The sequence below is a fragment of the Leptonotus elevatus genome, chromosome 10 (assembly GCF_054856555.1).
Source record: "Leptonotus elevatus isolate MCC_2025b chromosome 10, RoL_Lele_1.0, whole genome shotgun sequence".
In the NCBI taxonomy this organism is placed as follows: Eukaryota; Metazoa; Chordata; class Actinopteri; order Syngnathiformes; family Syngnathidae; genus Leptonotus; species Leptonotus elevatus.
The window spans coordinates 10,171,819-10,195,499 of record NC_141248.1 but is presented as its reverse complement, the minus strand read 5'-3'; the positions used below and the strand labels follow the sequence as shown (position 1 = coordinate 10,195,499).

The window sequence follows — 23,681 nt, the reverse complement described above, 5'->3', positions numbered from 1 at the left end:
CAGTCCCCGCCTGAGACCTTCGTCTGGTGCTTGACGCCCTGTGTACGTCCCCTTTCGAGCCGTTGCACGAAGGGGAACTTCGCTGGCTGTCTTGCAAGACGGCATTTCTACTTTGATAGCATCCGCTAAGCGGGTGGGGGAGCTCCACGCCCTATCTGTTAGCCCCGAATGCCTTCGTTGGCATCCCAACGGGGCATGGGTCACATTGTGGCCAAAAGCTGCTTTTCTGCCCAAAGTTTTGTCTGGCTCTCAAGCCAAGCACCCTATTCGTCTCGCTCGTTTTGCTCCGCCGTCGACGGATGGGGATGACGCTCCAGGTCTTTGTTTTCCTGTGACGGAGCTACGTCATGTTTCCGTACATCCACCCAGCTTTTTGTGTCATACGACGGCCCGAATAAAGGAGATGCTGTGTCCAAGCAACGCCTCTCCCATTGGATCGGGGAGGTGATTCAGCAATCGTATCTGGTCTCTGGTCGTCCCCCTCCTCCTGGGGTGCGCAGTCACTCCACCAGGAATGTGTACCTCATGGGCAATTCTAAAAGGTGTGTTCTTGGAGGACGTCTGTGCGGCTGCATCCTGGTCGTCGCCTTGCACGTTCTCCAAATTTTACAGTTTGGATGTCACCTCTTCTCATCCACTGAATGTGGTTCACGGTCCTGCAGAGGCCCCTCTGTGAGGTAGAGTTTCCCGGGTCTTCGTGACATCGCTGGTATTCGGCGTTCCGTGCTGTTTCAGCACAGCCACCTGGCGGTCGGGACGGACGAAATAGAACAACAGTTACGTATGTAACTACGGTTGTATGAGTTCCGTACGAGTTATAGCCCTTGTGTTAATTTGCGCGAGAAGGTTCTGAGAGACTCGGTTCTGGCTACGATCCCCTTTTATACATCACGTCAGCCGGAACTCTGGAAATCTGAAATCTGGAAATTTATGATTTCTTTCTCGAGTGACACCTGCGCGTGGGGGATTTCCGTGCTGTTTCAGCACCGCCACCTGGCATTCGTTAGGAACTCATAGAACCATAGTTACATACGTAACTGTCGTTTCTTAGTGTCATGAATTAGCGGTTAAATATACTTTCGGGATGGTATTATGATGATGGTAGAAAATATGTAATTTCAATAATGTAAGCCGAAACATCGATAAATGACAGTCAAGCTTGTCGCCACGTAGACCGACTTCAAAGTAAAAGCCCACCAAGACTATGACATTGGTATAAATGTATTATTTGGTAAGCTTGATTGTAAAGTTAGCCTTTGCGTAGGCGGCGTGTGGCGTTGAGTACATTTGCAGCTTCCTTGACATGTCTGAATGACAGAGTGGGGCAGAAAGGACTTGTTTTACTCCTAGTTGCCAAAATGCTCCCATATATGCAACTTATATGATACATGAGGGTTTTCAACGTCCTCTACTGCTATTATTCTTAATGTGGACTGTTTATGTTTTTTTTTCTTCACCAACCAATCCGCGTATCATGTGTGGCCCGAACTGTGGTGCCTTGATCCTTACGGATCACGGATCAAAGATGATCCGTTGCATCACCATAAGCAACATAACACGGGTACATCAAATCATAGCAAATCTATTTTTGTTTAATATCACCATTTTCATTTTTGTTTGAAGCAATCTTATTCTATTTACTACCTCCTTGGTCTAATTTTGCCATCAGCTGAAACCGTGAAGTCTCAGACACGAAAACCCAAGTGCAGTAAAGGCTACCACTGCTCCAGAAATGCCTACATGTTGGTGTATAAGATCCAGGAAGAGGAGACCTTAGATCCCTCCCAGACCATAGTTCAAGTTCCCGGTGGGTTAAATTTGAGTCCTTTTCTATTTCTTTACATCAGTCAATGAGCAAACACAATCTTGAGAAAACTGCTTTAGTTATAAACTTGCAGCTTGTAGTCAACATCTATGTCTGCTGTCTTGTCTGAGGTTTGTTTCACCCCTTTCCCGACTCCCAAGAGTTCCTTCAGAGGTTGGTGGACCAAGACAACCATAAATTTGAGGAGTGGTGCAGTGAAATGTCGGACATGAGGAAGCAGAGCGTGGATAAGGGCAAAGCGAAGCATGAAGAAGTGAAGGAGCTTTACGAGCTGTTACCTGCAAGAGACGGTCAGTAAACCCATTTGCCGACCAACTACACCCTGAGCCACAGCCGCCACATGTACAGTATGTATGTATATATGTATGTGTATATATATATATATATGTATGTATCTATAGAAGTAGATGTGAAAGACTGATAAATTACTAAAGAAAGTGTTTGGATGAAGTTCTCATTGCAAAAGGTGCAATGTCTGATATTTTTGTTATTAAAATGTTAGTTACGTTTTCTTAGGCGAAGTCCTTGATAAGCCCGTAATGGGTTTTTACTTCACCTTCACACGTGTTATTTGTATTATTATTTTTTAAAGATTGTGTGTAAACAAACAAACAAACACAATTTTGGAGAACTCCTTTGAGTGAATCACAATTATGAATCTGGCTATGGGGTATATGCCACGGAGGAGGCGGGACTTCCAACTTCCGGGTTTTACACATCGGCTTTGTTTCCGGTTCTAGTTTGCGACGTGTGGGCCGCGTCCCAGTACTTGCGCTTCCGCCTTTGTTCTCCCCGATAGCGCGTTCCTGTTGATGGGTACGAGTGTGTAGTATGTCTGTCTCAGTTGTCCGAAGGGAATTCGGAAGTCCGTGGCATCTACCCCATTGCCAGGTGAGAGTGATATTGAGTCATTTTTAATTGAGCTATGAAAATCACCAAATGCTGTCGCTTTCAAACCTATAGGTACTGTTGGCTATCTGAAATGAAAAAAATATTAAAATAAATAGTTGAAGTTAAATGCTTTTATTTTAGTCTACCCTGACAGCACATCACTGGATGTCATAGTACTGTATATCAGATTTCATAATAAAGGCCACCACTTGTTATTAAGGGGAAGGGATTAAGGTTGTGGTGTGGCGTCTACTAAGTGGTTACCACCATTTGAGAAAATATGGCATTTCACCTGCAGAAATTAAGAGGTGACGTGTTTATTCATGTTTAATTTTTTCTTGTGTCCATGCTCATAGGGGACCCTTACGAGTTTATACCTCTAGATTGGTTGAAGAAGTGGTTGGATGACTCTACTGCTACCAAGAAAATTGACAACTTACACTTCCTGTGTTCTCATGGAAAACTGCATCCAGACAAAGTGGGAGACGCTAAGAGGGTGTCCAAGACAGCTGGGCAGGTCCTGTACGAGCGCTACGGTGGAGGGCCAAGGCTCGACGGTAAGAGAAAGACAAACTGGATTTGTGTTGAAAAGCAACATTTTCACATGAGAAATGTATATACGTAACACACAACTCCTCCGAAACTGCAGACTCCACTCTATGCCAAGAGTGTGTGGGACAGCGATGCAGGGTCCTACGTCTAAAGAATCAACTTAATGAGGACTACAAGGAAGTCTCCAATCATGTCAAACGTACAATCAGGTAATTATATAAGTAATTATACAATGGATTAAGTTCTAATTTGGCTTCAGTTATTTAAAGGTGTATTCAAGGATTTTCTCAAAGTAGAAGCCAAACGTCTCACGTTTTTAAAAATGCGTATGTAGAAGACCATCTTACCAGCTCTCCTGCTCGTCCGGGGGAAAACGCCTCTCGAATGTCGCTAACGTGCAAGCTCATCTTCATCATTATTTTCATCAGTCTCTGCAGCCGGCTTCACTTGATAGACGAATGTCCTCTTGCGACTCTCAGCTATAATCAAAGTACACGGTGAACTAGGTGGAGCTACAACGATGAATGGCTGAATCCAAAGCTCAGCGACTACATGCTACAAACACTCCAAGTACGCATGCACAGCTAGGAACGAGCACGCACGTCGTCGTTACGGCAGATTGATTGACAGGATTGAGAAACAATCATTAAGATGATCCACCTGGAAAACACAGTGACAAAAAAATCCTTGAATACACCTTTAAGGGCTCGAGCAATGTGAACTTTTTTGAGTGTGAGGCCAATTTTGCACCTAAAAAAAATCAGGTGACTGATATTAATATTAAGTGTTAACATATTGACAATAAAAGACAACCTCTCAAGTGCCACATTTCAGAGCATTCCTGTTGATTTTTCAAAGCCCACAGAATATTGTGTTTTATGACTCTGTGAATACAGACGACCAAATGAAAGATTAAACTGTTCTTTCCTCACAAAAAAGTATTGTCCTATCGTATTTAATTTTTTTAGTAATCAGCTGTACAACATACCATGAATTTCTGTGAATAACCCCCCCCCCCCCCCCCCCCAAATAAAATAAAACAAAAAATCAAAATCGAGGAGGAAGGTATTACACAGGGGGCTATAATAAATGAAATATTCCACATTGTTCACAAATTCATCAGTACCTATGGTTGTAAAACACAGACACACACACAGACACACTTTCATTCCAACATGTTATTTAATGTCTAATGATACAATATAATAAGATTGTTGTAGGATCACGGGAGACATTTAACAGTGAACTCCGTTTACAAAATACAGGTACTGTATAGTCGTAGCAGACACCCAAACAAAAAATACTGTTAAGTCATGAAGGGCACACACATTTTTGTATCACTTGCTAGTTAGTCAATTGTCTCTTCCGACTCCAACCGCTGCTAACAAGCAATATATTTGAGAGCTGAAAATAGCAGGACTTCAAGTAGGTACCATAACATGGATGCTCATTATAAACCCACAACAGCAACGCACAGCAATAAAATGCAAAACAGTTCGTTACACTACCATTGTCATTTCTGTTCCTTCACCGTGCTCGAACGCAACACGGCACCAGATCTAGTCTCTCTGATTACTAGACAGTAGAACTGCTCATGGGTGAATTTCTAATTACCAGAGGTGGGTAGGCCAGTCCGTTCATGTCATAGTTTAAAAAAAAACTTTACTTTTAGTCAGTGTGAGTGTCATTTTTACGAATTATTGACCAATCTAAAGTGTTGATAATGGTTTACTCTCTTTGATGAAGCAATGTTAATGGTTGAACAAACATGCTGTTTTTGGGGTCTCCTTAAAAGTGATGACTTCGGAGGTACAAGGTTTTTGCCCGAAGCCAGCATTATGCTGTATGAATATCGCAAAATATATACTGCGCTAACAGTCTTGCACAATAACATTCAAACAAATTGTTCTTCATTATTTCAATCTTTCTTTTTTTGTGGCCTTTTTTAATTGCTATTTTTGTGTTCTATCCTTGTTTTGTTTTCTGTTTCATTCCGGTGATAATTCCAAGGGTAAATTTAAAATGAAAAACAAACTAAAACTACAAATCATCTTGATGATCATAGGTCTACTAAAAGATTGTGTGTGTTTTTTTTTTTTAAATAGTTCCCTGTTTCTTAATTTATCATGTTACTTAACTATGTGTGTCTGTCTGTGTGTCTGTCAGCGGAGAAGGTTACTGGGTGGGCAAAGCCTCTTTGCGCAGTTGGAGGCAGTTGGCTTTGGAGCAATTGGAGAAGGATGAGCATGAAAGCGAACCGAGCAATGGTCAGAGCAATGGGAAGGGACCACATGCCAACAACAACCAAGGTAGGAATAGTTAGACAGTAGAGGTTCAGCGATTAATTGATTTGAGGTACAGCGATTATTAATCGACAACTAATCGATTATCAAATGAATTCATAATTAATTTTAATAATTCATACATCTTGAATCTTTAGATAACTTTCTAAATGTAAAATAAACAATTTCCCCAAATGCTCATAATTTCATCTTTTGAATAGCAAATATCCGTTTTCTGCACTCCTCCATGAAAGTGGACTGAATATCTTTGTGTTGAGTCAAAACAAAACATTTGCTTTTAATTTGGGAAACAATGGTGAACATTCCAACTTTACCCAAGGGATGTATTGTCAATGTGGTGAAATCCCCAAGCTAGGTTGCTACAGCTCTCAAAGGGGGTCTGCATGGCCACTCTCAGTCCCCTTTAAGAGGCAAGAGGGAAGTGTATGCACATCTTGTCACTTGAAGAGACTCCAGGTCATTTACTCTTTAGACCCGAGCCGCATTTTATTCAGCAACTCCAGAAGATAACTTGTGTATCATCTGTTTTATATCTGGCTCCTCTGCTGGAAAACTGTGTCACTAATACATCCTAAATCAGTATAAAACTTAAAGCTGCTCTATGTAACAATTTGTGTATCTATTTGTGTTGTCTATGTAAAAACATATTTACAAAAGCCTCTTTATTTGACCATTTATGACTCAAGCGTTTTCTAATTAGCTTATCAGCCATAGCTGTTCACAATGATTACTCCTGCAAACCTCTGGCCAATAGTTTTCAGACTGGATTTGGGTTTGGATTTCCCGCCCCCTGTATGCCGATGTGACGTCATGCGCATACTTGTGGCTTTCCATTCAGTCTAAACGTCGACTTATTTTCCTCGGTGGCGATAGCCTATTGTAGCCAATGTTCCCTCTAAGCTGCACGTGTGAGCAATTGCACAGTGCTCTCACCCTCTCAGCGCACAGCAAATGTCTTCAGCACTATATATATATATATATATATATATATATATATATATATATATGGACGGGTTACTAATAAGCCATGGCTTCTACCCGTCAGCCCTTCTTTCGGATATCAATGTTATGTGATCGATGTAACCTGTAATAATGTGTTCGAAAGGAAAAAGTGAGTAAAACAAAACAAACTATATTATACTACTGTTAGTATATTTTATGTTATCTTCTAGGGGTGTAAATGTTTCCAATCCAGACAATTCGATACGCATCTTGATCTTATGGGGTGCGATCAAGATGATTTGATACGCATCAGATACAAGGACGGTTCGATTTTAAAATGGAACGGTTCGGTTCGATTCAGTAGGATTATGATACAATTCGGTTCGATTTGGTGTAGTGATGCAACGATTATTTGATTACTCAACAATTAGTTACTTGTCAAATTAATTTACAATTATTTTGTTACTCCATTAATCGTTAGAATATTTAACTTAAAATGATCTAAATCTTCTAATTTGCGCATTTGCAAACATCTGCATTTATTTTGGAAAACAGTGAGCAACATTTTTCCATATGTAATGTTACAGACCAAATTAGTAACTATCAGTTTTTTAAAATGCTGTTTTAACATGCATCTGCCTAATAAAAAGTAAGTCGTAACTCCTAATGAATATCTTTTCCAAAGTGCCATCTTACTAAATGTAAACTAATTAACTTAAAACAGTTACATCTCAGTTACTTTCTATTACGTTTACTCTTGCGAGATAGTGTCAGTTCCTGTATACTATCCATACATGCGGTGAATAAGCTGATATGTACTTAATGCTCAAGGATATTCTTGTGAAAAATTTGTTGAACTTGATCATCATGATCATGTCGCTTGTCATATTCCATTATCAGTAACAATGGCTGGCACTTTATTGCTGTGTTCTACTGTACACATGCTTATGTTTTTGCCTTTGTGTGACCCGTTCAATACCCTGGTTTTTAAAACAAAGATCCTTACTGTGGCGTGATCGTCAAACAGGAGTTTAGTTGCACATCGTATTGGGGGCACTAATGTTTTTATCATGTCCTGAAAGCCCTCATTCTCCACAATGCAGTATGGCTTGAGTCTTTAACAATAAACCGGGTTATCAAGATCGTTATTATATTTCCTCTGATCGAGTTGTGGGAGTTTTAGTTGGAAAAAGTCCTGTTTGTCCGTGCCGTTGAACACCGGATCCGTGCTGGCTCATCAAGCATCTGTTGTACTCAGTGTGTACTAGCACAGGTTGACAGTCTTTGCACATGGCGACACGTTTATCCAGCATTCCATTGTTCATATAAAATAAAAATGTCTTCCCTACTTTGGACATTAAACTTGCCGGAGAACGATGTGAATCTTGTCCGCCTCTCCATTAAACTTCCCTCCCAAACTCGAAGCGCAGCGCTATCTGATGTCGCATAACTGCGACAAGTTTCACGTAATTTCTTTTTTTTTTTTTTCACCCACACACAAACTAACACGCTCTCCCGTGACTTAGAGTAAAGGAAATGCAGTTTCAACAGCTTGTGAATACATTTCTCATTCATCTAGCACACTTCATTCTAATGGCATTGAATCCATCGCAACTGGATTGGTTGTTTTATAAGACAGTCTTGATCAGCTGTATCAGCAACATAAAACCGATTTATAACGTCTTGACTAGGTCATTGGTCAATTCAAGCTATTTTAAGATCGATTCATTAGTCCGTGTGCCGGTGCACTCGCACCATTTAACTCTTAAAAAAAAAAAAAAAAAAAAAAAGTTAGTCCGGAGCTCTGAGTCCGCAGCAATACTCAATTGAATTGAGCCTATACGTGTCAAACGGATTTAATTGGTGGCTTATAGATTGCAGCCCTGAGGTCTCAGAGGGCAACGAGGAGGAGATGAAGATGTTCAATGAGGACATTGTCTGCAGTCATGGTATGTTCACAGGTAGAATGTACAAACTACACATGTACAAATTCCCAGTTTATGTTTTTGTGATGTGGGTTGATAAATGGCAATGGATTTTGCTGTATCAGGAGGTCTGAGTATTCTGGACACTGAACGTAAGCTGGTATCATCTGAAGTTTGGACCAAGCTGAGAGCATACTTTCCCAAAGCCCTTGAATTTAACCAAGACCAAGGTCCCTGTCCGCAGTGTCTGGTAAGTAGACACATCTGTTTTCTGATCCCTTACTTTATGCAACTTAAAAAAGATAAACTGTCTTTTATTTTTTTGTTTTGGTTCCTTTTTGATCACATAATTATTTATTGTATGTATTGATAGAGGCATTAACTGGAATATTTTTCACTTAATGTTACCCTCACTTTGAGCACAATGATAGCTCTTGTTTACTCCATTACTTAACTGTTCCTAACATCGTTCATAATTGTATGCATTAAATCTGTCATGAATGAGTGAAGCAGAATCCAAACATTTCATCCTTGTGTGTCCAGACACTGGAACAAGAAGAAAAGGACAATGAGGCTGTGAGTAAAATGATGGCTCTGGAGCAGAAGAACCAACTACCCAACCTCTTTCATGAGAAGAACCGGCCAACCCTCACCAAGTGGCCTCAGGTAGTAAAACTATCAAACACTGCTGTCAGTGTGTTGTACTTGATTAATAAATCATTTATGTTTTATTTTTCCAGGACACAGACATACTTTACGTTGTCCCTCTGTTTTTTGTGGATGAGTGGAGAAAATTTATCAGGTATGCTTTTTTAGTAACAAAACAAACAAATTGGTATATCTGAACTCAACTTTATTTATATAACGCTTTCAAATGTCGGTGTGTATCTACAGTAGCGTTGTGATGATACCCACATTTTGACTTCAATACTATACCTGCATAAAGTACCTCGGTACTGGAAGTGAAACAATGCCATGGAAAAAGAAAACTTTGTTGGTAACCCTCTATTAATGAAAGAAAACCCTGCAGTCACTGAAAGCATTTTAAATGAAAAATAAATACATAAATTATTGAAAATTAAGCATCCAGAATAGGCCATTACTTTTTAATTTTCGTTGAACAGAATTTAAAAAACTAAATAAAATTTAAAAAAACAAATGAAACAGGACTGGACAAAAATGATGGTACCCATAACTTACTATTTCTTTGCGCAACCTTTTGAGGCAATCACTGCAATCAAACGATTTCTGTAACTGTCAATGAGATTTGTGCACCTGTCAACGAGTATTTTGGCCCACCTCTCGTGAGCAAACGGCTCCTCGTGTCTCAGGTTTGAAGGGTGTCTTGTCCAGATGGCATGTTTCAGCTCCTTCCACAGATGTTCAGTAGGATTTAGATCTGAGCTCATAGAAGGCAACTTCAGAATAGTCCAATGCTTTTCTCTTAGCCATTCTTGGGTGTTTTTGGCTTTGTGTTTTGGGCCGGTATCCTGTTGGAAGACCCATGACCTGCGACTGAGACTTTCTGACACTCGGCAGCACATTTAACAATTTTCTCCATGCGTATTGACTTGATATTTTCTATAAACAGAATTCATCAGTACATCATTTATTTTTCTGGTATAAAATATAATTCAGAAGTCTTAAAACCCCCCCAAAAAAAAGCACAATTCAAATTTCGTAAACCGTAATTCTCTTGAATACATGGAGGCAAAGGTTCCAGGTCTATTTGCACATTAGACTCTTATTTAATGAATGTGGAATGTAGTTTGTCTGATTGTAGGTGCCGTAGTGTGAAGTCATCAGCCAGTGGAGGTCTTTGGCTCAGAGGCGGAATGATTTGCATTTGCTAGCTAACAGTCACTCAAAGTGATTACTATTTTGCATACAGCAATTGAAAGCACATTCATTTAAATCATATCTACTATTACGGCTGTCGTTTCAACGTGTTAGATTAATTAATTATGCTGCAAATTAACGCATTATGAAAATTAACGCAAAGTCCCACAGACAAGCCATTGGGCTTTTCTGCATAGAATACCCAAAGGGCAGCCCAGTGGCTGGATTAGTCTCACCATTTATTTGCAAATGAGGCAATAACTGTCTCCAAGTGTATTAGTTTTGGATTAACATCCAAACACAGGTGTGATCAGATCTAACATTTGCCATTTCTAATTTCAATACCAATAGGGCAGTTGGCTGCCCTTTTGGCCAACTCAACAATGACCCTGCTAATGACGCCTGTGGATTCATTTAGTCAGGTTTCATGAATGTGAATTGAAATCTGCGCATGCATTTTGAAATTTGGCCCATGGAGTGCAGAGGTGGGTAGTAACGAGTTACATTTACTCTGTTACATTTACTTGAGTAATTTTTTGAAAAAAGCATGTACTTCTACCACACAATACTTTTTACTTTTACATGAGTAGATGTGTGTGAAGAAGAAACGCTACTCTTACTCCGCTACATTGGGCTACACTAGAGTCGTTAACCGCCGCCCCATTCGTGCATTAGATTTACCGTATTTTTACGTAAGCGCTCCGCTAGACTGACTGTGTGGGAGCATTTCCGCGGACATATTGCTTATATACAGGAAATGCGGCCCTGGTTGAAGACTGGCGGGCATGACGAGAACCCGAAAGAGTCAACTGAAAGATGACGTCTTGGTGCTTTCGCTTTAAGAAACTGCCACTTATGGTCGTTAGACTAGGAGGCAGCGCCGAGCGAATTACGCCACAATTAGTGAATGGATTGTGCATGCTTGGTGTTAAGACTTTTGATTAATGGACAGTGCTTACACTGAGAAGAGTTCTATGTGAAGCTTGAGTAAACAGTTGCGGATTTGTTTGACTCGGTGACGGGCAGAAGAGAGCCGTTGTGCGCATGAGCCAACATTGCAAAACATTACGGGTTATGTAGTTGATTACATTCTTCTTCAATAGCGATTATTGTGCATTAGCTTTGTTGTAATGAAAAATAAATGTTATTTGAAATCAAATGATACAACATAGACCATACATTACAACAATAAACAACAAAATGTATACAATGCATGTATTTGTATAATGATACATGTAATATTAATTAGTATTATATCGTTGTGATATTATTTTTATCTCTTTTGTTCCAGGTTTATGACCTGTGGTCTTATGTTCAATAAACAAACAAAGACAAACCCGAGTCATAACAATGTGTGTGTCCTGCTAAGCCTTTTCAGAGGGCTAAAATAAACATATCCGAACACTTGGGCTAACGTGTCTGCTTGCACTGTTGTTAGAGCTCAAAAAGTTTATTTTTTATTTTATGATTTGAAGATGCCAACATTTGCACATAATTTTATGTTTTTGTCTGTCTGATGACATTATTTAAAAATAAATCAGACTTCATGTTCAAGCAGTTACTCAGTACTTGAGTATTCTTTTCAGCGATTACTTTTTTACTTGCACTTGGAGTTGATTTTTTTTATTACTACTTTTACTTGAGTAGTATTATTTTTGAAGTAACACTATTACATAAGTAAACATTTTGGCTCTACCCACCTCGTGTAAAAAAGACCCACCTTGTGTAAATTATTATATATTTTTTTAAATCGCCTGACAGCACTAATCTAAATCAGTCCTTCATTTCTTCATTCTGTTCTTTTTTCTTTTTCTTTTTTCTTTCTTTGTCTTTCTTTCTTTGTCTTTTTCCTGACTTTTCTTCTTTCTGTCTTTCTTTGTCTTTCTGACTTAACATACAGGAGACCCACCAAATCTTCCCCAGTGTCCAGTGTTGGCAACAGTCTCCTTGTATGTCCACATGGAGGCTTCATTTTCACCTACGACTCCCTGGTCAATGGAGATTCACGACAGTGAGTTTCAATAACACATGCCTTAGAATTGTTATACGATGAAAAACATTTTGAGCAAGCACATGGACAAAAACCAAGGGGAAATATAACTTAAAAGTTAAAATACAAAATATAATTTTGAGTCATTGCAAAAAACTAATTTTTATATGCAAAAAGCATGATCCTCTCTGAAAGAAACACGTGGAAACACTTGTACTGTCAGCAGCTCAGCTACTGGACTGCTCTCGCTTCGGACCCCTGGGTGATTTCCACCTTGACACATGGGTACAGATTTAGTTCTGACGCAGGGTCAGAGAAACCGTCATCGACAACCCGGCGAGGGCTTTGGGGGCTTTGGCTCTGGATCAGGAGCTGGTGGCCCTCCTTGTCAAGTCAGCAATCAAAGTAGTGGATTCCTTGGCTCATGCCAGGGGATTCCACTACCCTTACTTCCTCGTCCCCAAATAGACAGGGGGTTTCCGACCGATTCTGGACCTGAGGGGTTTCAACCGTTACCAAAGGGTGTTACCCATCCGCATGCTGATTACGGCCGACGTGTTGCGGACAGTTGCTGGGGACCAACTCAACTTCTTGGGTTATTCAATTAACTCAAAAGGTTGGGTCAAATGAATAACCCACAAAATAGCCCAATAATTGAGTTGCTTTATGGTTCAGTAATTTAATTTTGCCCAACTTTCTGGGTTAAATAATTTAAAAAGTTGGGCTGGTTCAATTTTTATCCAATCCAATTGGGTTATTCAATTTACCCAAAAAGTTGGATCAAATAAATATAATTGGTTTGCTTTGTGGGTTATTATTTAATTTGACCCAACGTTTTCAATTAAATAACTGAAAAAGTTGGGTGAGTTCATTTCTGACCAAATTCAGTTGTCAAAAACCTTGGCCATGGCCAAATGAATAACCCACAAAACAAGCAACACCAAAAAAGGTTGCTTTGTGGAATATTTAAAAATATATATTTTACTTTAATAATTTCATTAATTGAATTTGTTTAATAACTAAAAAAGTTGGGTCTGTCCATTTTTGACATAATTTGGGTTATTTTTGACCGTTTTTAGAGTCTGTGTTATTTAGCACCATCTAGTGGTGAACTAATATGTCTTTTGTTTTAAAAACACACTATTAATTTCAATAAAATCCAAAAAACGTTTTTATCACGTCAGCATAATTTTTTTTTAAATATTATTGTAGTAATCGCTACTTGTATTACATAAGTTGCGCCACACCTTATGGGCTGACATGTTTCACTGCCATCTACGGGCACCCGAAGGAGAAGAACTTGGCAAACGTAGTTAGCGTCTGATGGTGCTTGCAGCTAATGTCGGACCCAACGACAGGCACTTACTTTCCACAGCTGGAGCCTGCAGGTGGTCATCTCTTGAGTCCCGTGATTCGGGCTACTACCGCTTGTCTCCCTCTGCTTTGCTCTTGCTAGCTTTTCTTAGATCTCCTTTCTTGCCACTCGTTAGCCGATGCAGCGTGTTTTTACTAGCCACTCTTGCTTGCTAGCTCTTGTTCTCCTGCTCACTCCAAATAATAATTGGTCGTAATTGGTGGTAGGCTTGCAAAGTGTGTGGCCTGAGGCATCGCAGTGCACATGCTTCGAAATCATTGTATTCTGTTAGTTCACCACCAGATAGCACTAAATAATTCACACTGTCCCTTTAAGCCAAGATTTGTAAGGAGACTGCTTACTTTTTAATGCTTATAAAATTGTCATGAATAACCTGAATGTATTGTTTGGTTTGTTCTGTACAGCATTGCTCTGCTCTGGCCCAGTGAATGGGAGGTAATCGGCAAACTCTTCATTGTGGACCAGCCCATCTCCATCCACTGTTTCAAACAAAACACACCTACGGGTCCCACCGCTAAATACACCACTCAGCCTGGTAAGAGTACAGAACTAGGAAAGTGTTTTCATAAAAAAATAATTTTAAAAAATGGTCTTGAAAGACAATTTTTGTTGTACTTTAGTTTCACAGAGCAACTTCTCATGCACCTACTGTAGCCTGATGTAAGAACAAGCTCTGTTTCAATCATAAATAAATAATAATAATAACAATAAAAAATTGACATACACTTGACTGTAACAGCTGCATATTTGCAAGTGTGCTATAATTAGGGTTGGTAGGGTTACTTTTAAAATGTATTTCGTTACAGTTACAAGTTCTGTAATCCAAGTACCATAATATTAAAGTAATGTAACAATTACTTTGGATTACTCCAATACTAAGTATGCTCATGAAGTCAAAATAAAAATAACAATCACCACAATTTATATTTCTATACAGTGCCGCCCCTGCTATTTGCAGGTAATAGAGACCCGGGCAGCCTACCAATAGCAAAACCTTGTATAATTGGCAACCATTTAAATGCATGTACAGTATAGATAGACTGACTGACTGACTGACAGACAGATATCCAATTAAGTAGAATAAAGCAATAGATAGATAGATATGCGATGGATGGATGGATGGATTGATGGATATCCAATGAAGTAGAATAAAGCTTTGCTGACCATGCCTGACATTAACTGCAAAATGAAATTTGATCCCAGTCACGAGTTTAGCCATATTGTGTATGGTGAATTGGTGGGAGGGATATTTGTTCGGAAGATGTAGCTCACATTATGGTGTAGCGGCAGCTAGCAAGAAGCTCAGCGTAGCATGCCGCAGGATCGACTCTCAGCTGAAACTTTTTCTTTGTTAAAGACAAATCGGTCCTTCAGCAAGTTAAGTATGTTCCAAACCGTAAATACTGATCGCCACTTACTTCCACCTTTCGTCCGTGAACCCTTTTAAACAGGCCGCGTGCCCGACACGACGTCAGCAAGTCTCTCTCTCTTTCTCTCTCTCTCTCTCTTGCTCTCGCTCACTCTTTCTCGTTCTCATCATAGGAATTGTAATCCCTCAAAATAATCCCCATTTTTAATAAATGTACCTGTAATCTGATTTCATTTTTTCTCCTGTATTGTAACGGAATACAGTTACTTTTTTTTGGGGGGGGGGGGTAATTCGATTACAAGCATTTTCATAGAAATCAATTCTTAAAATGATTATATTCACGTTTGCCAAATAGCAAATTACCATTTTATAATCCAAGGTCAAAGTCAGTTCTTTTGTTTTACCATCATTGATGCATGTTGTATTGCTTGTCTTTTTGTGATAATGAATTCAGATCTCTGCTGGGAGTGCAGAGAGGGGTTCCTTGTCCAGCAACAGAAAGACCTCAGAGAGTATACCCAGGCTACAATTTATATTCGCAAAATCATTGAAGACAAAAGGGTATGACAAATTCGTTCATTCATACATTTGCATGAAATGGTTGATGAGTCGAAAGCAAGCTTTATCAAATAAGAATTTACTAATGCACCTCAACATCCAAATGTTGATGCGTTTTGAATAGACGGTTAAAGAAGCAGTTCCAGAGCTGAACGCCAGCTGCTCCGAGGCAGAGGAGGAGAAGGAAGAGCAACCGAAGGTGGATGGAGACAGAGATCCAGACTTCAGCCAGGTAAATAATCCCTAAAACAGGGGTGTCGAACATATGGCCCATGAGATGATTTGGCACAGTATTAACATGAATAGGGCCCTTTAATCAGCTGGCCAAAATCATACCACAAAAGTTCTAAATTTGACAAGCAATGCCCAGATTAGCAATGCAATTGACCTGGATGTCATGATTTTACACACAACCTAAAGTCATGGTTGCTGTGTGAAAGCCCATCCTCTTACCTCCTCGCGGTACTCTGTGGAAACGATGGTTACCAATGGCTAACAAGGCGCACTGGCGAAAGGCCAATGCCGTCAGGATGAAAAGACACCTGCTGTAATAGGGACGCAGATGCACATCATACATTATGGATCTCGTCCGATGTCAATTACAGGAGCGAAGAACTCTTGGAGTATTGTGCTAGTGCAAAGTTGCAAACCTGCAATTCTGCAATGTTGGTAATAAACCTACATTCAGGACAAAAGTGAGAAAGGAAGTGCTGGACCTGACATTTGTGAACCAAGGTGCATGTGATTGTGACGTACTAGCATTTCAATGACGCGCCTTCTTTTGCAGATCACATGTATATTTGGTTCACGATGAAGCGCAGCATTAAGGATGGGAAACAATTGGCCAGGAATGTTTGTTGTACTTCCTGGGACAAGTTTGTCCATCAACTAAGAGGACAAGACTGATCATAGAGATAACTTTAAAAGAAGAGATCAGCAATTTAGCTAGTCATGTCCAATAATATATAGTCAAGTCCTATGAAGTGGCATGCCCTTTGTGGAAACAACATATGACAAAAATGGCTGTGGAAAAAACTCCAAAAGATGCAGCGATTAGCATGTTTAATGATATCCTCGTCTTTTCCAAGCACCCCTACGGGTGCAATGGAGTTGTTGCTGAATATCATTAGGTGCGTTTCCATTACCCTCAGTTTTGTGCAAAAGCAAGCTGGTAATGGACACACATGATTTTCGAAAAAAAATTAATATTGCAAAAATGTTTTTACGCTCTCATGAGGTAGTTTTTGAGACGTGACGAATTAGAGGTATTTCGCAAAAGTGCAATGGAAACACTTTTTGCGCATTCCCTGTTGTCATGAGACCCCCGCCTGGTCATGGAGGAAAGGAAGTACGGGGGCCACTCGCTTTCGTGTCGGAGCTGCCTCCCGAGGGGATAACAAGTCTTGGCCATTCTACGCCACTTTGTCTCGAGTTGAGTCAACAGTCTACCCTCAACTAGCAAAATAGCTGAATCTGGGTAGTTATTATCCCTACCAGAGTTCCACCTAACCCGGAACCATAACATCTCTGCTCTCTATTCAAACCCCCCACCCTGAATTGAATGCCTTGACTATTGTGAGTCACCACAATACATACATTACTAGCGAGGGAAAGAGACTGGGACAGCCCACAAATAATGCAAAGCCATGTGTAATTGATGCCCAAAAAGGGGAGGAAATCCAGGAATGGGTAGTTTTAAATAGTTGTTTTATTTGTATTTATAATATTCAGTATTGTTGTTTTTTTTTACCAGTCAGAAGATGGTGCAAAGCGACTTAAAATCAGTGAAAGCAGCACCACAGAAGGAGCTTACCTAGGAACCAACACAACTAAATACGGTGGAATCAGGAGAAGTACTCGGCACCGGAAACTAAGAGGCGAAAAAGCCCTCATTGTATCTGCAAATCAGACCCTGAAAGAGCTGAAAATTCAGGTAAAGCCACCTGCAATAGTTCCTTTGATGCACAAAAAAGCATTTGAATGACATCTACATTTTCATCAATCTAGAGGATTAAAGTCCCCTATTTTGGGATCACTAATTTACACGGTTTTATCAAAGGTAGCAAGCAATCTGGATCTAATTTTCTGTTCTTGCAACACTTTAGATTATGCATGCTTTTTCTGTGGCGCCGTTTGACCAAAACCTCGCCATTGATGGGAGAAGTCTGACAGACGATTCAGCCACCTTGGGCAGTTTAGGTGTCATCCCAGAGAGTGTTATCTCTCTAAAGGTAAGCAGCACACAAGTCACTCGGTCACCTTTTTATGTCACGCAATGGCTCTTTGGATTGTGTTCTACATGAATTTGTCAGAAAACTACATTTAAAAGCATTTGATGCTACTGTCTTATCTTAGGCTGACGAGCCAATAGCTGATTTTGCAGCCATGGATGATGTCTACCAAGGTCAGTAGCGTTACTAACTCATTCAATCCCAAAAATGTATAAATACGTTTTTGATAATTTGTCCTTCACTCCCAAAATCATATTTATACGTTTTTTGTGGGGGGTTTCTTATGCTAGAGCATACAGAAGGCTTTGACGCAGCTTCTGACCTGAAGTGGTCACTTAAAGCAATGGTAGTTGATTAAAAAAAATGGCCAGCAGGTGGCAGCAGACTATAAGAGATCAGCCTGGGCCGTGTTGCAACAAGATCTTTTCCCCAGTGTTTTCAACAGGTTTGTAAATAATGATTAAACTTGGCTATATTCTAATGCTAATTGATGCAAAACGGAAACTGATACAAATATACTTTTTCCTGATAAAAGAAGAGACTCTAGGTTCCATGTTTTCATAGCAATAGAACACAATATTCTGTGGGCTTTGCAAAATCTGTCCAAATCCAGTAAAACAGCCGGGAGCGAAGAGGGTTGCTTCAGTGAAAATGGCTGGGAGTGATTGAGTTAATAGAGGTAAATAGAGGTTCGTTCGTGTCAGAAGAGATGAGATTGAAGCCTGAAATCGAGGGTGTTATGTTTACTGTTAGTGATTACGCCCCGCAGGTAAGGACATGAACTGCGTAAGAGGCATTGTGGAAGGAGCTGGACAAAGTAGTTCAGCTCATCCCAGGAAGAGAGAGAGAGGAGATTTAAAGGGCATGTTGGTGAGGGAAATCGGTAATGAAGAAGTGATGATGGGGAGGGTTGGTGGTAGACTTAGCAAAGAGGATGCAAATAGCTGTAGCAAATAGCTGCAACAGGGTCATTGGAGGACCCACAAAAGCGGAGGTCGAGCACACAGGAAAAAACTACGTCTTGTGCTGACAATGAAGCTGAAGATCAGTGACTGTGAGGTATTGAGTGGTAAGGGAGAGTGTAGCCACGCAGTATAGTATGGTGGTGTGTAAGGTAACTTTGGTGGTGAGGAAGGATAGGGGTTTACCTAATAATGTCTGTATTTTGAGTTATTTAGAGGGAACAGTACATTTTCACTGTTATATAAGCTGTGCACGGACTACTTTTCATTGTATCAAAGTGTCATTTCTTCAGTGTTGTCCTATGAAAATTAAATGTCTGCAGAAATGTTTACAGTGTACTCACTTTTGTGAGTATATATAATTGTATAGTAATTATCTGCATTCCTGGTTGGTGTCCATTTTTAAGAACATAGGAGATGTGCTGAGCTATGGGAACTACTAAGAGTACTAAGGCAGAATACCACAGATTCATTGTTTGCCTTGGAGAAGGTCAGAAGGAAATGCCTTGTCTTTGTGGATCAAAAGGAAACCTATGATCGGACACCCAGAGAGGAACTGTGGTACTGCATGAGGAAGTCCGAAGTTGCGAGGAAGTACAGTATGTAGGAATAGTACAGGACAGGTAGAAGAGTGGTGAGGTGTCTTGTGAATGTATGGTTGCTTGATTGTCTCCACATTGATGGGGAAAATGTGTATTTTTGATGAGACATTCTGGCACATCTTTAGTATAGAATAAGTCTAATCACACCTGTGTTGTCATTCTGTTTTCTAACACTGCTTGCCACCACTTCATTTATAGTGGGAATGCCAGAAGAGGGGTTTAAAGGTAAGCAGTTTCTCACCATTGCTAAATATAAACCTATTTATTGTCAATGTATCTGCAGTGATGCTTTTTTACGACGGCGTATTAGCAGAGGTCATTGACTGGAATTGATGATTGATGGAAGTGCCCACCTTTTGGCATGTGCTTCAGCACTTTCAGCGAATGATATTGCGAAGCCTTGAAAAAATGCACAGACTGAGCACCGAGTGAAGCAGGATTACTTCTGTCGGTCGCGGTGAGTACACACAGTCCTTCTCAATCCGTGTATTTTAGTGAGGCTTTGCATTATCAAGCATTCGCTAAAAGTGCTGAAGCACTTGCCAAATGGTGGGCACTTCCATCAATCATCAATTCCAGTCAATGACGATGCCCACCTGTGCGTATTAGGGCCACATATAAATATTTTTTTTAGAGGGGGTGTAATATTCCGAGAGAGAAAAACTCTAAAAATTGCGACATTATAAAGTGGCAGAACTTGCGAACGACACGTAGCGTAGCTATAGTCTGGATGAGGTGCTGGCTTTTGTCCACCAGGAGCTAACGTAAGGCTTCGTTGGTGGTTAATGGAACACTCTTTATAAAATGAAAAGGCAGAATGGAGATGAATTTCTTCTTAATTGAAACTTTACTCGTCATACGCAGCAGCTAGAGCAACAGCACTTCCTGATCCCTTATCAGCTGACTAACACTAACCAATCAGAAGCTAGCATACTTTAGGTAAATGCAAGTGAATGACAGCAGATTCTACACATCAACTTTGCTACTTGTACAAAAAATATAACAAAATGTATGAATGTGTAATAATTCTGTAAACATAAATGTAAAGTAAATAAACAATTTAACAAATTAATTTAAATGCTCGAAGCAAAGCGAGGCGTCTTCGTCCCTGACAGTACCCAACGCTTCAAACTGTGAATGCTTTACATGATATGGTTAATCTGTGCTAAAGCAATTACTATCTCAAAAAGTATTGGCACAAACAACCGAGTAGTACGCTATGTGTATTTCTCGTAAGTTTCTGAGTTTTTTCTCTCGTAAATCTGCCACTTTATAATGTCGCCCAAAAAATGTTTTTATTTATACGTGACCCTAATAAGCCGTCATACTTTTAATATATCAAATGTAGATACTATTTTTTTCTTTTTTCTTTTTTTTGTTTGCAGGCACTGGGCTTCTTGGACATTGAAGACAATCTAGGCTGTAGCCATGTTTGACTTGGACAAGAAATGCTTGAACTTATCAAGTGTCTATATATATAAATAAGTGCTTTATTTTTTTCCAGTAGCCATTGTTGAATGGTGACAATGACTATGCTGAAAGCCTGCTATTGTTTCCCTGCTTAAGGCAAGTTCTCAGTCATTTTCTCTGACTCTTGTTGCACTTCTGCCTCAATGCAGATAAAGACATTTAAGTGGATATGTTGTCCCTTCCATTTAGTTCTACAGTTTTTTTGTCTTTTGCCATTTTAAATTATGAAAATAAAGTACAGTGTTCTGTTCCAAGATGTGGAAACTTGAATCTCACTTGAGATTATCCAGGTGTGTTACGTGAATGCACAAGTATGTAAAAATGATTGTTACCTCACCATATGTATAGCCGTTATTTCCTACAGAAATGTTAGCCATGCTAATCTTATTGGTTGAATGTTTGGAAGTGAATGCAAGCAGTGATGTATACTTTTATTTTCACTGTTATTTCTTATTGACAATAAAGTTATTTTCAAATTATATCTATTCATATACAATTATGACAAAAAAATAAATTATATTCCAATTACATACAATTCCCAAAGGTTAAATAATTGGCTACAGACTGTAGTAGTAACAGACTCGTTTGTAATGGCCCAACCAAACAAGAACATTCAACACATCTGACAGTGGCTTTTTTTTTTAAAGTGGCTCTCAATTGAATGTGTACATTTTGTCTATATTCAGTGTCAGTGTTCGCCCGGTTTCTCGTTAAGTTAAGCTGTTTTAAGATTTATAAAGAAAAACTTGAAAACAAGTTATTAACCCCCCCTTAAAAAGGGAGTCCACCAAGGGACTACCAAAACACCAGACAGAAATAAAACATGTTTTTACTTGACTATCACTCACCATGGTTTTTCAATTAAAAAAGAAAAAATCCTACATTTAGTCCAGGCTCTAGTTTCTTCCACTCCTCCGCAGCACTCAGGCCTGAAGGAGGACCTAAAGAAAACATAATTAAACACTGTAGGATCCCGATCACACAGGAGCCTGCAAAAGAGCATCCGCAAGCATTTTATCTCTATCGCCAATATGTCGCATGGCAAGGCTAAAGGTTTTGATCTGATATCAGGCTATCTGGTATGTTATTAGACTTAATGAGGATTAATAGGCCTACACATGTTTTTCGTAATAAATTGGCTTTTACATAACATAATGATAACAAAAGTGTTTCCCATAATATAACCATTATTTCCACAACTATTTATCAAGCCCTTCTTCCTTACACTTCAAAAAAAAATATATACTTATTTTATATTTCTTTTTAAACTGTTGTATGTTTTGACATTGTTGCAGGTAAGTATTCAATCTATTCCAAAGTTTCACCCCTTTTGCAAAAGCAGTGGTGACTTTAACTTAATCTGCCGATTTAGCTAACGGCAAATCTAGCAACTTTTCTGGTGTTCTGGCGAGACAGCACATTACAGTCTTTTGATTATATGTGATATTCTAGCATTTAACAATACAGGACAAGCCGCAATCTCCAACTCTCACTGGAGCGGTGGAGTGTGACGCGAGACCATGTTCTATAGTTGGAGTGCCCTTTACGCAGTTCTACATGTCGGGGATGAGATCCTGTCCCAAGTGGAGGAGTTCAAGTATCTTGAGGTCTTGTTAACGAGTGAGGGAAGAATGCAAAGGGAGATCAACAGGCAAATTGATGCAGTGATGCCGACCGACTGTGTGTCGTGGTGATGAAGGAACAGAGCCAAAAGGCAAAGCTCTCAATGAACTACTAGATCTACGTTCCACCCTCACGTTCAGCTCGTGAACAAAAGAACAAGATTGTGGATACAAGTGGGCGAAAGAAGTTACCTCCGCAAGCTGTCTGAGCTATCGTTTCAAGAGAGGGTGAGAAGTTCGATCATCAGGGAAGAGCTCAGAGTAGAGCCGCTGCTCCTCCGCATCGAGAAGAGCCAGATGAATTGACTCGGGCATCTGATCGGGATACCTCCCTTGGTGAAGTGTCTCATTGGTAGGAGGCTCCGGGACAACCCTGGTTAAAAATATTGTTAATAGAATTCCAACACTTTGGGGTACGCTCCAACCACCTATTTTAGCAAAACATATCTTAAGTTACTTTTGTACACAGATAAAATATGTTTACCCATCTCAAAATGGGAGGCAGACCTTTCTATAGCTCCGGAACCAGTTTTGTTTTTTTTAATTTGTGAAAACTTATTTAAAATTACAAAATACACAAACTTACAAATCATCCGATATAAAATCCTTCATAGAACACATAGGCTATTACTCAGTATACATGATGAAGAAAATGGGACTATTCTACACTTATTTTCATGCTTTATGGCTATGCATCCAGTTATGTATTTTTAGACTAAAGTCGTAGAAAAGCTTTCCACTATCTTGGACTGCAGGATTCCTTTATCTACAAGCTTGTGTTTACTATATAAATTACTATTACTATGACTGAACAACTGATTTACCACGCAAACAATCTCAATCCACACTCGTAGCCTTTGCCATTACAAAAAAAGAACATCCAATGTGCTATGCAAATGAACGTGACATTGACAAACCTAGACAGACCTTCCATCCATTGAATAGATCATGCAGACATGTGAAACTAAGAAAAATAAGCATTTATAATTGCATTCTTAGCGATTAAATGTGCATGTAGAACTTGTCATATACTTATTGGTGCAATTGTGCGCCACACACTTTCATTTTTGTCGTGAGGACGTGAAATCAATTGTATTCCAAATATGAGCACTGAGAAAGTGGCAACGTAAAATGGCCGCCGAGGTACTTCCGGTGGCTTCAGTTCTCCTGACAGCGAGTAAACGGCATTGACTGTCAATTCATATGTAAATCCATTCTTTCCCAT

At 39.6% G+C, this 23,681-nt stretch overlaps 1 protein-coding gene and 1 long non-coding RNA gene across 5 annotated transcripts in view; one reads left to right on the top strand and one right to left on the bottom strand.

Moving 5' to 3' along the window:
- usp48 (ubiquitin specific peptidase 48) overlaps positions 1-21,671 on the top strand; it is a 30,613-nt gene extending 8,942 nt beyond the window's left edge. For 2 of the 4 annotated variants that reach the window (XM_086087072.1, XM_086087073.1), the window contains 18 exons: positions 1,670-1,807; positions 1,966-2,115; positions 3,073-3,273; positions 3,366-3,477; positions 5,435-5,577; positions 8,388-8,474; positions 8,564-8,688; positions 8,982-9,104; positions 9,179-9,240; positions 12,178-12,288; positions 14,047-14,177; positions 15,466-15,572; positions 15,694-15,801; positions 17,323-17,502; positions 17,675-17,800; positions 17,925-17,973; positions 19,563-19,589; positions 20,750-21,671. In XM_086087072.1, the coding sequence (XP_085943198.1) occupies positions 1,670-1,807; positions 1,966-2,115; positions 3,073-3,273; positions 3,366-3,477; positions 5,435-5,577; positions 8,388-8,474; positions 8,564-8,688; positions 8,982-9,104; positions 9,179-9,240; positions 12,178-12,288; positions 14,047-14,177; positions 15,466-15,572; positions 15,694-15,801; positions 17,323-17,502; positions 17,675-17,800; positions 17,925-17,973; positions 19,563-19,589; positions 20,750-20,772 (2,003 nt within the window). In that variant the 3' untranslated portion in view covers positions 20,773-21,671. The remainder of the gene's footprint in view (positions 1-1,669; positions 1,808-1,965; positions 2,116-3,072; positions 3,274-3,365; positions 3,478-5,434; positions 5,578-8,387; positions 8,475-8,563; positions 8,689-8,981; positions 9,105-9,178; positions 9,241-12,177; positions 12,289-14,046; positions 14,178-15,465; positions 15,573-15,693; positions 15,802-17,322; positions 17,503-17,674; positions 17,801-17,924; positions 17,974-19,562; positions 19,590-20,749) is intronic. The other 2 variants (XM_086087075.1, XM_086087074.1) reach the window with 2 other exon arrangements.
- LOC147166982 (uncharacterized) lies at positions 21,271-23,521 on the bottom strand. The gene is made up of 3 exons (XR_015096289.1): positions 23,374-23,521; positions 22,649-22,829; positions 21,271-21,775 (listed from the first exon to the last, which is right to left on the bottom strand). It is a non-coding gene; the product is annotated as an uncharacterized LOC147166982 (long non-coding RNA).
- Positions 23,522-23,681: the final 160 nt, after the last annotated feature.